The sequence below is a fragment of the Gallus gallus genome, chromosome 2 (assembly GCF_016699485.2).
Source record: "Gallus gallus isolate bGalGal1 chromosome 2, bGalGal1.mat.broiler.GRCg7b, whole genome shotgun sequence".
Taxonomy (NCBI): Eukaryota; Metazoa; Chordata; class Aves; order Galliformes; family Phasianidae; genus Gallus; species Gallus gallus.
This window is the reverse complement of record NC_052533.1, coordinates 6,786,709-6,802,002: the sequence shown is the minus strand read 5'-3', so window position 1 is coordinate 6,802,002 and position 15,294 is coordinate 6,786,709. Positions and strand designations below refer to the sequence as shown.

Sequence of the window (15,294 nt, the reverse complement as noted above, 5' to 3'; positions counted from 1 at the left end):
CTAGACAAAGGAGTAAATGAGGCAGACTATAAAAAATGAGACCTTTCTGTTTTGTCTTTCAGAGTGACTCTTCTGCTTAAGTGAGTTTTCAGATAGCCAACTTGTCACATTTGGAGCAAAGGTGTTCAAGAGTCTAGAGGTTAATGAGCAAAACAACAGCTGACTTCACTAAAGAGTTTAATTCAACTATGTGAACAAACTGTTTTCAACCTAGAAGATCCGTTTGGAGCTGGTTTGTGCTGGAATGTCACCCACGCAAATCTTGAAAGGAACATTAAGTGACAATACACCAAAAATGACAGAGCTCATGTTGGAACAAAATCTCTGTGATTGAAAAAAAAACCCGCTTAAAGGAAGAAACATTTAAATTCCAGTTTCTAATTTAGCTATTGCCTAATTAAATATAAAAACGTGATGTATTTCAACCTTTTTACAAGCATTCTCACACAGTCTACATTTCTTGTCACTGCACTGGTTTTCTTTGTGCTTCTCCCTATTGTTTAGCTCTTACCTCAGGCCTTGTTCCAGGACTGGGTGTTAATTCTCCGGGCTGTCTCTGTATTGCAGACCAACTGGCAATTTAAGGTTAGGACTTCGTGTCTTAAAAAAAAAAAAAGTTAATGTTTATATAAACAGTCGACTCAGATCTCTGCAGCCCCAGGGCACTCATGCAAGTCCTTCCTTCCCCAGAACCCAACCCAGTTTCCTTCTGTTGGCTGAAATTAGTAATAATGAATGGATAAATAAGCAAAAAATAAAATAAAAATAAAAAATAACAGATCATTCTGCTTAAGGCTGCAACTCCACTTGAAACGCCTTCCTCTCTAGCGCCATCATTTTCTCTCAGCAATGAATGTCTTAAACATGTGCAGGGGAAAACCTCATTGTGGAAGATGTTCAAAATGTAGACTGGGAAAGAAGAATTTTCTCCACAATGTGCACTTTATGCAGACAGAGATGCATACCCCCAGAGCCTAATCTTTCTGCTATTAGAAAAGTCATTGCTCTTGCTGCTGAATTGCTACATAAACAGTGCCTATGGCTCAAGGGGCACCCTCAGGCTCCCCACATGCCAAACAAAGGAAGACTAATTTTCTGCCTGTAGAAACAGGAGTGCTGGGGCATAGAGTCCCTGGATGGAACGATCTACTTATAGCCACATTGCATTAAGGAGGATTCTGTCTTAAGGAGGATTCTTCTTTGTAGTAGAAAAACAGAATAAGGTGCAGGTAGAATACTCCTGGTGCTCCCTATTGCTCAGGAATGCTGCAGAGAAATAAAAAAGAATGTAAACAGAACAAAACAAAGCAGAAACAGAGAGTAGGCTCCCATCTATCTTTGATGAAGCCAATGAGTCTTCTTGCTTACCTTTGTTAATGTTTTTCTCTAAAGGTAAACACAGAGAAACCAAAAAAGGCAAATGGATGAGAAATACATTGGCAAGTTTGAAAAACATATAATATTGAATTTGGTAAGATGCCAGAGGTGCTGACTGCTGAAGTGCAGGGATTTTGGTAGACAAAGATGTGTGTAAGGCGTGGGGTTGGTTAAAGGTTGAAATATGTATAGTTGCCAAAACCGCGCTTTCCATCTTCCAAGAAAAGTAATTGTACTGATAAATAAATGTAAAAAGCAAAAATGTGATTCTCTTTTAAGGCAGAGCACTGTCAAAGAAAATATCAATTTTCCAACTTAGTAGTGCCAGCCACAGTGTATTAAGCAAATGAATGCAAAGGTAACATCAGAGAGGTGGTTACTGCACTCTGCCTATCAAGATGACCACTTATTTGATTTACACATTTCTGTTATGTACTGAATGTATCAGGCCATTAAATATCTGGTTTTTTACTGCTCTGGTGAATTCAGTGTTTTTAGCCTCTCTTTCTGGAATCTGTCACTTGATCTCCACTTAGCTGTGATACTTCATCTTGCATTGGATTGTAATACCAAAACTGTGTTCACCCACGCAGAGTTCCCATAGGACTCTACTGGGATACAGACAGTGGTTAGTGATGAGGTAGGAGTGGGTTTCACTCAACCGGCATTTATGCGTATTTTTATGTTTCCGAATTCAAACAGCAATCGCTTTTTTAAAATTAGTGCAATGGCTTTAATTAGAGGATAACAGCAACAAAGAGGCTATAATTAAAACAAAAAAAAACATGGTGGATGCAATGAGTAGTGCCTTTGTCATAACTCACAATGAGTCTGCTCTACTGTCAGGTTAGGTTCAATCATCAGCCAGCTTCAAGGGCAATCACTTCTAATTAAGAAACCTTTTGAATACTTCCAGGGAACACAGCCCAGACCTCTGTGGTACTGTAACAACAGTCAGGCACACAACTCTTAAGGTTGTCTGACCTTCAAAACTGCATTTAATGCTGCGTATCCCCATGCAGCCATCCAAGTGTTTCTTACCTTTTTGAGGGGCATGGTTTAGTGGGTGTGGTGGGGATGGCTTCATGGTTGAACTGGATGACCTTAGTAGTCCTTTCCAACCTTAATGATTCTGTACTAGAGAGCTAATCACCCTCTTTGCTTTTGATAATTTTACATGTATCTATACCCAGAGAATAAGAAAGTCTACAACAGCTGTCCAAAAGAGTACTTACTTCCTGTGATTTTATGAGACACTGGACACTGAGGACCTGATACTGAAAGTACTGTTTGGAATGAGATTAAATGTGCCTGTCTTTCCGAGGCAAGTGGCATTCAGCTAAAAACCTTGAACTAGGTGGCAACAACAGGGTGTTCTGAATTAGAGGGAGGGTGTTTTGAATTAGAGGGAGCGTATTTGGGGCTGAAAGAAGGTTGAAAGAGTAAACAAAGCCTACACCTTCCATTTGAGGTTAGGTTTTTCTTATTCATGGTAGATTCAATCTCACTCCAGCAGAGACTCTTTTTATGTAGACAAACTTCACTTCTTTGAAGAAACAAAGAACACCACTGGTTTCTCCTCCTATCTGTAAGAACGTGCAGTATCACTGATAACCTCCCTCATCCCAAAGGGATGGTATCACTGCTGTCCTTTGATATGCAAACACAGGGAGTGGGATTGCTATGGTTATCCCTGCTGGCTAGCTGTCTATGGAAAACACAAACAGGTTCTCCACGTTTCCCCTCCCCACTGCCCTGCACAGCTGAGGCCAATGGGCCACTACCAACCATCAGAGCCTCACCGGGCATTGGGATCCTGCCCCGGAGCACTGCACGCCACGTGAGGCCGGCCCATTCAGAGGTATGCACGTAAAATATCCCAGACCCTTTTTAACGTAAGCCATAATTGATAGCTGGCTTCTGCAGGACTAATTTTGCCAGCGTCGGAGCTTAATAACTGCCATGCAGATGAGTTTCCTGAGTCACCTCAGCCCCAGCAGCCACTTCTGCACACAGCAGCCCGCGCTCCTCACGTTTCCCTGTAAAACTGGGAAGTGGGACTTCTCCCAGAAGCCACAAGGATTGCTCAGGCAGCGCTCGCAGCGAACACGGAGCCCAGCACGGCACGCTGTGGTGGCTCAGGGCGGGGCTGCGGCCTCCTGCCCTGACAGGCACCACACCCAACGCTGCCAGCCCTGCAGGCCTACCTAAACGCCCACCTCCATCTCAAGAGAAAACCAACAACCTGTAACGAGATAAGCCTTTTATAAAAAGAAACAAACATCTGCCACCCTGCAGCGACTGCTCCCACGGGAACACCAAGCGCCAGAGAGCGCAACGGACCCGAACCCGCGACCTAACGGCACGCGGCCCCCACCCCGCGGGCTGAACCACGCGTGCGCACAGCACCGCCATGGGCCGCCCAGCCGCAACGCGACTGCGCAGTTGCCGCAGCCCGCCGGGCTGGAGCGGGATCGGGAGCGGAGCGGCGCCCCCTCCCCCGGCCGCGCCATGGGTGACGCGTTCCGGAGGGCGGAGTCGGGCACTCAGGTGAGGCGCTGCCCCCTCTCCCTACAGAGCCCCCGGGGCGCCCAAGGGGGGGATGGGTAGCTGTGCGCCGTTCCTCCTCTCAGCCCGGGGAACGGAGCGCCCGGCCGTATCCCGCCCCCTGAGGGCGGGCGCTGCGTAACCACGCGGGCAGGGCAGGGCCGGGCCGGGCACCCCCGCGTCGGTCGGGTCCCACGAGGGCGGTGCGTGAGGGGAGGGGTAGCGGCCCGGCCGCACTGCCGCGCCCGCCCGCCCCCGCTCCGCCGCCCTTCCCCCCGCCCTTCCCCCCGCCTGCCCTGGAGTGCGGCTCCGGGAGGGGGCGGGCAGCGCCTGAGGGGAGCGGAGGGCTGTGGGGCTGTGGTTGCGGCTGCTGGCGGCGGCGTAACGGGGAGGGGAGCGCTTCGAGCTGTGGCAGTAATATCTTTATGAGTGTTTTCTTCGCTCTCCCGAACGGCGCTGTGGGTGCTGTGAGGAAGAAGAGCTGTGAAACAGATGGGAGAGGGCTGGTGTGGATGGTAGAATCCTATTCTTCAGATGTAAGGAGGTTCAGTTTGGGGACTTGTTGGGTTTTTCCTTTCCTGAGGCGTTTGTTATTCCTGCTTGTCATCAGCAAGTTAATTACCTGGAGGTTTGTGCGTTACCCTGTCACAATACGCTGCGTGGAGCACATAAAAGCATAGAACCATGAGTGATCATAATAATTGTGCATTAAAACGCCATCTTATTGTAAGGGACTTCTGTTCTTAAGGCCTTTTGGCATTTAAAACACTCACAGATGAGTGACCAAACCTAAGGTGAGGCAGGAACTGATGGCTGATGGGTTGGTGGATCCTTACAGTGCAATCACAGAATCGTTAGGGTTGGGAAAGGCCTCTAAGGTCACCAGGTCCAATCCTAGCCCATCCCACCATGCCCACTGACCATATCCCTCTGTGCCATGTCTGCACGGCTATAGGCACCCCCCAGGGACAATGACCCAACCACCTCCATAGGAGCCATGTGCATCACCAAGGCAAAGCCCTTCAAGCGGCGTTTCATTGAAAATAAGCTTCCTCTGACATCCTGATGCTTAAGATCTGATTTTAGTGAGGGTTATACGGAGACCACAGCCTTGTAATTTTATTCTGCAGTGTAATTAGTGCAACAAATTAGTACATCTCACAAGACACCATTGGTGTATCACAATCAAATAAGTGATGAATTGTTAGCGCTCATCTTCATGCCCAAAGTTTACAGAAGTTTAGGTGGAGCAGTTGTGGTGGTTGAGAATTAAGTTTTGTCTCATTCATGAGATAGATTTGTACTTACAAATAGCCTGTAGGTTAGCTCACAGCCCTTAGCAGAGTTCAAGTATTTAATTTGAATTTCTTTAACATTTTAATTAAGTAATATCTCATTTCTGACAAGGCCTACATGTATGCTTACCTTTGACGCCTAGCATTGTTGAGACCTATATGGTACGAGCGTGTGATGGGACTAAATGCTCAAATGCATATTTCTTTATTAAAAAGATGGTATTGATAAATTATAAAAGATGTTGCTGACATATTTGAGTGTTGTTATTAATGACATTTAACCTATCCAGCATGAGTTGGGTTATTCCCTCTCTGTGCACCTGTGTGCTATTTCTTTCCTGGATAATTGCACTTCTCAAGAATGCATACAAGTGAAGACCTACCGGCAGGATGTTGCTAAAAGGTGATGTTTTCTATGAAGGAAGATGAAAGAGCATTATAAAGGAAGAACATCTACAGTTAAATTACCGAATCAGAAGTCTGTATTACACGACTTGAAATTATGGCTGCTTTTTTCTCTGTGCTTTTTGCATGGCAAGGCTTTATCAAGCGGTACTCTGAGACGCCTGACTTCCTCCCTTGAGACCACCCTTTAAGCCCCATAGATGTTCCCTTTCCCCCCTTATCTAGAAGACAGTGTAAGTAGGCAACATGGAAATGCCTTCCCTGGAATACAGCCAAGGCGGCTCCTGCTGGTTTGGGAAAACCCGCCTTGTCACTGTCATGCCTGCAGAGGTGAGGGATCCCTGTCTGCTGCCTCAGCGCGGCACAGCTCAGCTGCTGTCACTTCTGTCGGAGTGTGGACAAACCCTTGTGAGCTGGGAAGGCAGATTGTTCTCTCCTTCTGCCAGAAACCCCATTGCTCACAGCGTGACACTAATGAGGCAAGTGCCTTTGGAGATTCTGCTTCAGAACTCGGAAGTAAATACGAGTTTGATAAAAACACAGGTGCACTATCATCAGCAAATTACCATAAATTACCTACAGGAGGACTGCTTGGAGTGAGCACCTGTAGTTATTTAAAATGAGTGTATAAACTCATTTAAACAATGACGGATCCGTATTTAAACAATAGCGATGGCTCTGCTGTTTCTAGTGCTGTGGCAGCAAGCTGAAGAGGTGATAGTCTGAGAAGAGAAAGGGGCTCTTCATTTCCAGAAAAAAAAAGTCTGCAGGGAGTGCATTTGTTAGTGTAGAGATAAATGTGGGAGCAGCAGGCTGCAGAGATGTGTTTCCTTAGGGCCTTGTGTTGCAGCCCAGCAGTGCTGCTGCTCCCAGCCCCTGTCCTACTGCTGGGAGCTGAAGGGCATCAGGAGCAGCAGCCTGTGGTGGTTTCCTGTCTCTGACAACTTGCAGTGCCATGTGAGGGGGGCGAGAGACCTCACCCTGCTGCTGAGGGAGCTTCTCCTGCCATGGACTGGGGCTGCCGCTGGGATCTGGGTGGCCACAGCTACATTTTGGGTGCATGTGTAGGGGCTCGTAAGTGTTTCTGTGTTCTCTATACATGTCCATCCGGTTGTTTGCTTTCCCCAGGTCACGGAACCCTACTGGTTCCCCAAATACTCGAGAGTTCTTCGTGTGTTCTGTTTGCTGCGCAAACACGGGCAGTGTGACAGGAGGGTCTGCAGGTCCGGAGTGAGGTCAGCCCCAGCAATTCTTGGCCCCTCGGTGGGCTGGTCAGAAAGCTCTCCTGGTAACGTGGGAACGGGCAAACAAAGGCAAACACATTGACATTTTGTTAACAGAAGGGAATGCTAAAATGTCAATGGAAATGTCACACTTAGATTCCCATCATGACCACTTCAAGTAAATTCAGGGCCATTTAATGCGGCTTTATTCTGCTATTAAAGGCAAACACATGCACAACTGTTTGAACAACTTTTCTGAGAATTCAGAGCAAAAGCTCCTCCTTGATACAGCAGGGAGGAAAGTGAGATAAAGTGGTGTACATTTAAAGCTTTGTGCTCGTTTTGTGACTGGCTTTAAGGAGGGTGCAATAAAACCAAACAAGATTTCTTTGGTTTTGCTTAAATCTTTAAATGACAGCTGGGCGTCCTGCAGAATTAAATACTTGGCCCTGGGAGTGCTCTGGGCATCCCAGAGGGTCCTTTCCCACACGTGTTGCTACTCATAGGGAACAAGGGCTCCTGCACTGGGTGAAGTGCTGATTCTCCTCTGCCAAAACTGCGCTGTAGAGTTGGGTGAATATCCGTCTGCTTGGTACACAAATACCTGTCAGTTTAAGAAACTGTCCATGAACTTTGGCTAACTTGTTTTACAGTGGGATTGCTTTGCAGTGAGCTTTGGAGGAACTTGCTTTACAAATCTGGACTTGCTTTACACAGGTTCTTGAAAAGCCATTGGTGGCTAATTGCTTTGGATCATTTTTAATCTATACTTTGTTTGAACAAGTAGCTCTAATACAATAGGAATGGTAGCCCATGAGAGTCCTGCACAGCTTTTCAAATGAAATGTGTGTGTTTTTACATATAAGTATGCAGTGAGACTGACTCGGGAGATTAATGATGGGTAACGCTTCACCTCAACTGGCAGTGTGGTGGTGATGGTTGTTACACGTAATCTTCTGTCCTTTTGTTCTGTCTAATGCCTGCACTGCTCTATACCAGAGGTAATCTCCTATGAGGAAAGGTTGAGGGAACTGTGCTTGTTTAGCTTGGAGAAGAGAAGGCTCCGGGGAGACCTCATTGCAGCCTTCCAGTACTTGAAGGGAGCATATAAACAGGAGGGGGAATGACTGTTTACGAGGGTGGAGAGTGATAGGACAAGGGGGAATGGTTTTAAACTGAGATGGGAGGTTTAGATTAGATATTAGGAGGAAGTTTTTCCACTCAGAGGGTGGTGACGCATTGGAAGAGGTTGCCCAAGGAGGCTGTGGATGCCCCATCCCTGGAAGCATTCAAGGCCAGGCTGGATGTGGCTCTGGGCAGCCTGGTCTGGTGGTTGGAGACCCTGCACATAGCAGGGGGGTTGGAACTGGATGAGCATTGTGGTCCTTTTCAACCCAGGCCGTTCTATGATTCTATGATAATCCCTCTTGTTAGTCTGACTGTGCAGCTTTTTTGTTTGTTCTTCTATTTCTCCTTTATTTCTCCTGGTGTATCTCCACTCCTTATTGCCATTGGACCTGTGTTTGCAAGGATGTAAACTTCTGCTGCTATACTCCATATTGTGGGTTTGCATCTGTATTTATGAAAACATTTAAAAATAGAACTGTCATTGAAAACTCCCTGTTGTTGGAAATCCTTTGCAAATGATTCCCAAGCTCCATTATTTTGAGGTAACAGCATGTCTCTTCTGTCTTTTTGTTAAAGCTGCTTGCACGCCTTGAGGGCAGAAGTTCTCTGAAAAACCTTGAACCTAATCTGTTTGCTGAGGAAGGATCTCCTGTTCATGGTAAAAATGTATCTTTAACATATTTATGCAAAAATGTCAATGTAAAAGTTGTAATGAAAGAAGTTACTGAGCTCAATGGAAAGGAGCACATCCTGTAATTCCTTGGTTATCCAGGATGTTGTTGGATTTACAGTGGAAAAGGCTGCTCTGAGTACACAAAGCTTGGAATACCTAATAACAAAGGCAGGTGAATCACAAACTGAAAGTCTCATGCTGTGAGATATATATTCAACGATAGTACATATATATAGATAGGTAGATATGAATGAATGAATAGACTTAATATGAAAAGTGTGTGGCTGCAGCAGTTATCAACATCCTTGTCTGCAATTTGGATTGCCACAAATTATAGCAGGTTCTGAAGAAATAGCAGAAAAAGCAATAAAAAGAATCAAGATAATTGGATGAGGGATGATGCTTAGTCTACAAATGCAGTCTCCGTGAGACCATTTGCGTATTATTTTGCAGCACTTGGGACTACATTAAGAGTTCAGCAATATATGATTCCTACCCATAGAAGTTTCAGATGTGATATAACAAAGACAAAGGGCAGAGAAATATTGGTAAGCCATTGTGAATGGAGCAGAGAATAGAAAGTGATTTAAATACTTTCCATTCTGAATTGTTTTGTTACCCACAAGAAGAGTCCTGAAAATGGTGTATGCTTCAAATGGCTCCTGAAATTTTATTGCTGGGGTGTTTTTGTTTTTGGTTTTTTGAGATGAAATACTATTCTTTTTAAAAAAAAAATGCAGGATTAGAAAATGCTGTATTTCAGTCTATGTTTGTACTTCACATACAAGAAACAAATGTTTGAGACTGAACGGGGCATATCCCAGTAGAGCAGCCTATGAGAAGCCTCTCCTGGGGCCAGTAATTGCCCTCACTGCTTCAGTCAGCAGGGTTTTATAGTTCCATTCATAACATATCTGCTTTGATCTTAAAGCTCTGTGGGTTGTTCAAGGCAGTCCAAACACTCTTCCAGAACCTCCGCTCCAAGATGGATGGGAACTTTTTGATTTCATCACCGGTTCCTCCCTGTGCCAATACATTCACTGAACTTAAACAGTACTTCCCTTTTTCTTTTGCTTTTAACCAATGGCATGAATTATTATCTGTGCTGGTCATGCTTTTTGGCTGACACTAATGGAGTTGCATAATATTAACAAAGAACTTATATATATATATATATATTTATATATATATAAATGGACTTCACCCTTTATTACATTTTTACTTTGTCTTTTAATACCACAGTATATTTATTTATGAGTTCATGCATTTTCTTCACGTGCATTCTTGTTATCCAGTCCCTGTTGAATATCTGCCTGTTTGTCATGGAAGTTCATTTTTAGTGGGTCTTTATGGAATACTGTAACACATTGCCCATGAAGAAATGGTGAGATGAAAGCAATGTAATGACCTAAATTTTTCTTTCCTGATGGTATTTGAAACAAAGCAACATAAATATATATGAAGTTTCTGTAAACTATACAAAGGTTACATCATAGTTAAGTGTTCATAACGTGTGTCAGAATATTATAAAATAGGAACTGTTAATAGAGGTACTGCTGTGATATTCCAGTCACTGCTTCCAATTATGATGGAATTGTATATTTAAGAACACATGCGTGTTAATTACACACCATTTGAGCTCTTCTGGAATAGAGCAAAAATGGCATGAGCTTTAAATAAACTTCCTCTATAGCCAGTCATATTTCTCCTGTGCCATTGGCATGAAGGTGTGGGTGTCCATATAAAGCTCTGATGTGCAGCTGTAGTATGACACCCAGAATTAATTTAGAATAAATATTATGCCTTTCTGCCCCACTTACAAGTGGTTCAAATATCAGTGACAGCTTCTACACAGTATGATAAATTACTAGCCCAGTAACTTCAAGGTATTTGATGGTATGAAACCTGCAGTGCTATTCCAATACATTCCAACAGCCCGTTTCTGAGTGCAGCATCACAAAATAGATTTACCAACATTTAGTAGCATAATGAGTACAGAAAAGTCTCAGGACTCTTCTGGTTCTAACAGTAACACAGAACCGATGGCTAGGACAGAGAACAGCATTTTGTTTTAAAACAGATTAGTGTTACATGAATAATGATGTTTACACAACATCATTTAGCTTATCCTGCATAGCACTGCATAGCAGTGGTGCTGTTCAGTCTGCCCATCGTGGGCCTGTTGTGTTTTGTCTGTAGTTCAAGCTGTTAGGAGCCCAGTGGTGTGTTGGGTTGCTCCTTAAAATATACTTCTTCAGTTTATCAGTGCTGAATTTCTTATCAAATCATTCTGATAATCCACCTTGATCTGTCAAACCTTCCCAGCCTAACTTAACCCAGTAGGTTTGTCTTTCACATGTTCTGCCAAGCTAATGAAACATTCCTTTACTGATACTGTTAATGTCAGGCAACACAAATTCCAATACAACTTCCCATTATCTTTCTTCCATGTTAAAGTGTCTATTCCTACTCGGCCCCTCAGACTGGTTCCATCCTTTGAACAGTACCTCTATACTAATCCTCCCTTCAGAGTGCTTTGACATTAATGGATGATGCTGGTCCTGATCCCTCGCTTTCCTCCATGACCTATTGTGAGAGATAGTGTCAGTGGCTTTTTGAAAACACTGCTGGCCACACTTCCTGCACTGCTGTGTCATCGTTTGTCCGCTCTGATCCAGAAGGATGAATTTGCCTTCCTTATCTTACTGTAGCAGCCTGGCCTCTAATTGAAGGAAACCCTACATTTATAGTTACTGCTATAAATGGGTTCTGCTTTGCATCAGTTCTTTTTGTGGGCAGTCCCTTCAATAATCATGAAGGCACAGAAATCCCCTGCTCCCTTGAGGTTTTCTTACAGCCCAAACTGTTATTGTATTCAGAGTGTCAGCATAACTTAAGTGTTTTGGTCAAACTCCAACCTGGATGTGCCTCTTGTTTAGCAATATGGAACAAACTTTAAGTCTTGCTGTTAGAATTTATAAGCCACCACCGCAAAAACTCTTCACTGAGCTTATAAGTTTGACTTAAGTTAGTTCTGCCCAAAAAAGGCCTCTCCTATGTTATGTGTGTGGCACATCTCTTATGTAAAGTTCTATAGGAGACAGTAGAGAGCTTCTGATAAAACATTTTCAAGTGGATGAAGTCAAGCGCTTACTGCACAGAATGATTAATTTGCATCATTACAAATAGCAAGTCAGATTTGTCCACTACTGCTTCTGAGAGGGCATGGAGTTGCTGCATTCTTTGAACGTGTGTTGTGTGAAGGTAGGTCTAACAGTCTGTATTGCGTGTTGGCCTAAGCCAGCCATTGACCTGGGTTCAGCAATGCCATTTGGGGCAGCAGAAAGCTTGTGCTGAAGCTAGTAGCAAGCTGAACACTCACTTTGCTCTTTAATGACAGATACCTTACACAATCGTTCTAAAAGATTTCAACAGACTTGAGCTATGGGGGCATGACCTGCCCAGCGTATTTAGGACTTCTCCCTTCGGGTGTTATAATTGCACCAGGGTTCTGTTGTGTCACCGGTGCAATGTATGTGAGACAGCAGAGCGGGGACTGGCTGCAAGTGGTGGAGTTGGATATTGCAACTTCTGAGCAGGAAGAGAAAGTGAAGATTAATGGCATAGGAAGTGTAGTCATCTTTCATCTCAAAAGTGGGGAGAGCCATTCAGAACAGATAAGTAAGGATTTGGGAGGCAATCCAGCTTTTAAAATAAGTTTTGAAGTATCAGAAATTCAGGAAAATGAGATTTCAGTGTTGTATAAGCAGGGAATTTCAGTAGGGAGAGATGGGCAGTTGAGTGCCATTGAAATGGGTGCATTGTTACTTCAGGTGTCAATTGCTTTAAATGCTTGCAGTGGGTGAAGAGCTTAGTTCTCTTTTGCCACACTCTTCTCCCAAACTGCATCTTGACACTATATGCACTTGCAAGCAGGGATATCCTCTGTAAGTTGTGACTTGAAAACCCCTGTTAACTCAGGCAGGAACAAACGTGTTTATGTACAGTTGCAATTAATTCTCTACTCCTGCATCACCACTATAGAAAGTGTTACGAACAAAGAACCTCTGCTTCCAACAGGGGAATCATTGCCTGGAATTAAGGTAATCTGTGAACTCCTCTTGTCAAAAGAAGCAGCTTCATACTACAAATACAGAAAAGAATACATATTAAATATACAGGCATTCTCTATACTGGTCACAGGTTCCTGTTGGGATGTTGTGAAGCGCGCAGATAGCAGACAAGCACATAACATGTGAAATGGTGAGGGGCAGCCTGTGCTGTGAAAATAGATATGCCACTATGGCTTGGAGCTTTCTTTTTCTTATTTGCTTGTCCTCTCATTTTTTACTTCTTAATTTTGTGTGCATACTATAAGTAGATGGGTTTTTAGTAGTGTAGCAGTTTTCAGCCTTCATCTACCTGTAGCAATAAATGAATCCAGTTGCCAACCTTTTATTGGTATCATTGTCCTAGATGCTATTGGAGTTTTCATTCAACCCTTGTTCCCATTTATTCCTTTTACTTCAGAGGCCTTCACTGACGATTTGATTTTCTCTTCGTAGATGCTAACTGGCATTTAAACAACTGTTATGTCTCAAAGCTTTCAAAAATGCTTTTTCAAATGAGTGGAATAGTGAATATTGGTTCCATAAATGCTGAAAGTTGACTCGGTGCCCTCATGTGACAGCTTGCTTCTTTCTTTGTGAACAGGAGATGTCATTGAATTCCATGGTCCAGAAGGAACAGGAAAAACTGAGATGCTTTATCACCTGGTAGCCCGCTGCATCATTCCAAAATCAGGAGGGGGACTGGAAGTAGAAGTCATGTTCATTGATACAGACTACCATTTTGACATGCTTCGTCTCGTTACCATTCTTGAGCACAGATTGGAGCAAAGCACAGAAGAGATGATGAAGCGCTGCCTGGGAAGGCTTTTTCTTGTGAACTGTAACAGCAGCACCCAGTTACTTCTTACCCTTTATTCTCTAGAAAACATGTTTTGCACTCACCCCTCTCTCTGCCTTTTGATTTTAGATAGCATATCAGCTTTCTATTGGATTGACAGAAGTAACGGAGGGGAGAGTCTTAACTCACAGGAGATGAATCTGAAGAAATGTGCAAACTTTCTTGAAAAGCTTGTGAGGGAGCATCACTTAGTCCTCTTTGCCACAACACAGTCCATTATGCAGAAATCTACAAACTCTGCAGAAGGCTTCTTTCCTTTAAAACTTCAGAGTGAAATTGATGCAGACTATCGGCCTTATCTTTGTAAATCATGGCAACAAATGGTAACCCACAGGATATTTTTTTCCAAGCAATTCAATTCTGGCAACAGCACAGGTTTTACACTCGTTTCTTGCCACCTCAAAAAAAAACATGTAGCAAAACGTTCATTTAGTATTGCAGAATGTGGAGTTCAGTTTTAATTTCAGTTCATCTTTTAAACTTCTGGCAAGCCTTGGTGCTTAGGCCTGATTAGCTCTAGGTAGGTTTTAGTACCTTCTAAACGAGCTGTTTGTTGCTGGGTGATTAAGAACTTTTGTCACAAATTTCTTTAACTCAGAGAAGGGCAGAACGCCTTAACATTTTTTAACTACTGTGGATGTTCAGTCTCAGCTTGTGAGGAATGTTGCTATTATTTGTTCATGCTTAATGCAGAAAAGAAATTAAATCAAGAAAATGATGAGTGAAATCATTTTAAACTCCTGGTATCTTTCATTAACGTAACCTCTGCAATATGCAGTCAAATGCACTGACTTCATTTCTGGGTCTTATGCTTTTTAATTCTCTTCTACCAAGGTACAGAAATAGAAGCCTAGTTATCTGGGGGGTAGACTGTGAAAAGGCCAAGTGTTCTCTTTCCAAAAATATGGGTTTGGGTTCCCAGTAGCCAAGGGCACATGAAATGCATCCACAACTGCCTGGAGAGAAGGGTTTGTCTTCACAGCCTGTTAAATAGTAGTAATCCTGACTGTGGTTCTCTAATCTCACAATCTCCCTGCTGACATTATCATATGCTCAGAGAAACAAGGATTTCAGGTGTTTCGACCTTCAGAAATAGTTGGTTTTGAAGAATCTAAAGCTAGGACAAAAATGGAGGCCTGATTTCCATTAGAGAAGGAAGAACTGAAGACCCAGCTCTGGGTACCTGTGAGTCTGTGCTGCATGCAGCAAATGGTTTAGTCTTTGGCAATAATGAAGTATGGGTTAAATGAAGTATGGGTTATGGGTTGGTTTGGGTGGTGGTGGTGGGTTTTTTTTTGTTGTTGTTGTTGTTGTTTTAATGCACAAATTTCTTCCCTCCTCTGCCTCATTATTTCTTCCCACTTCTTTCCCTTCTTCCATTCTCCTTCAGAAATCCAGGAATGCCATGCCTCTGGTCTTTACCAATACATATTTGCCACATACAGAGCATTTGTGTGCAGGATTTGGCATGCAACGTGTTGCAATTCTGGCAAAGAAAATTCAGAACTTATGGGAAATGCCCTACAGTTCTGGCAAAGACTGCCATATTATTTATTAACCTAGAGTGCCCTTCGAAAGCTTCAAAGTGCTTTACAAGAAAGAAGATTGCACACAGTACATTATTTAATACAAAAACTTACATTAGCTTACAAATTTAAATGACTCAAACGAGGGAAAA

At 43.4% G+C, this 15,294-nt stretch overlaps 2 protein-coding genes across 4 annotated transcripts in view; one reads left to right on the top strand and one right to left on the bottom strand.

Annotated features, from left to right (window-relative positions):
• ACTR3B (ARP3 actin related protein 3 homolog B) overlaps positions 1–15,294 on the bottom strand; it is a 97,657-nt gene that overhangs the window by 43,184 nt on the left and 39,179 nt on the right. For all 3 annotated transcript variants that reach the window (XM_046930882.1, XM_046930884.1, XM_046930885.1), the window contains one exon: positions 512–6,909. The gene's annotated coding sequence lies outside the window, so the exon portion shown is untranslated. The remainder of the gene's footprint in view (positions 1–511; positions 6,910–15,294) is intronic.
• Positions 3,828–14,346, top strand: XRCC2 (X-ray repair cross complementing 2). Its single transcript, XM_025148304.3, has 3 exons — positions 3,828–3,927; positions 8,552–8,633; positions 13,362–14,346. The coding sequence occupies exons 1-3, from the start codon at positions 3,889–3,891 to the stop codon at positions 14,075–14,077; spliced, it is 837 nt and encodes a 278-aa protein (XP_025004072.2). The 5' UTR covers positions 3,828–3,888; the 3' UTR covers positions 14,078–14,346.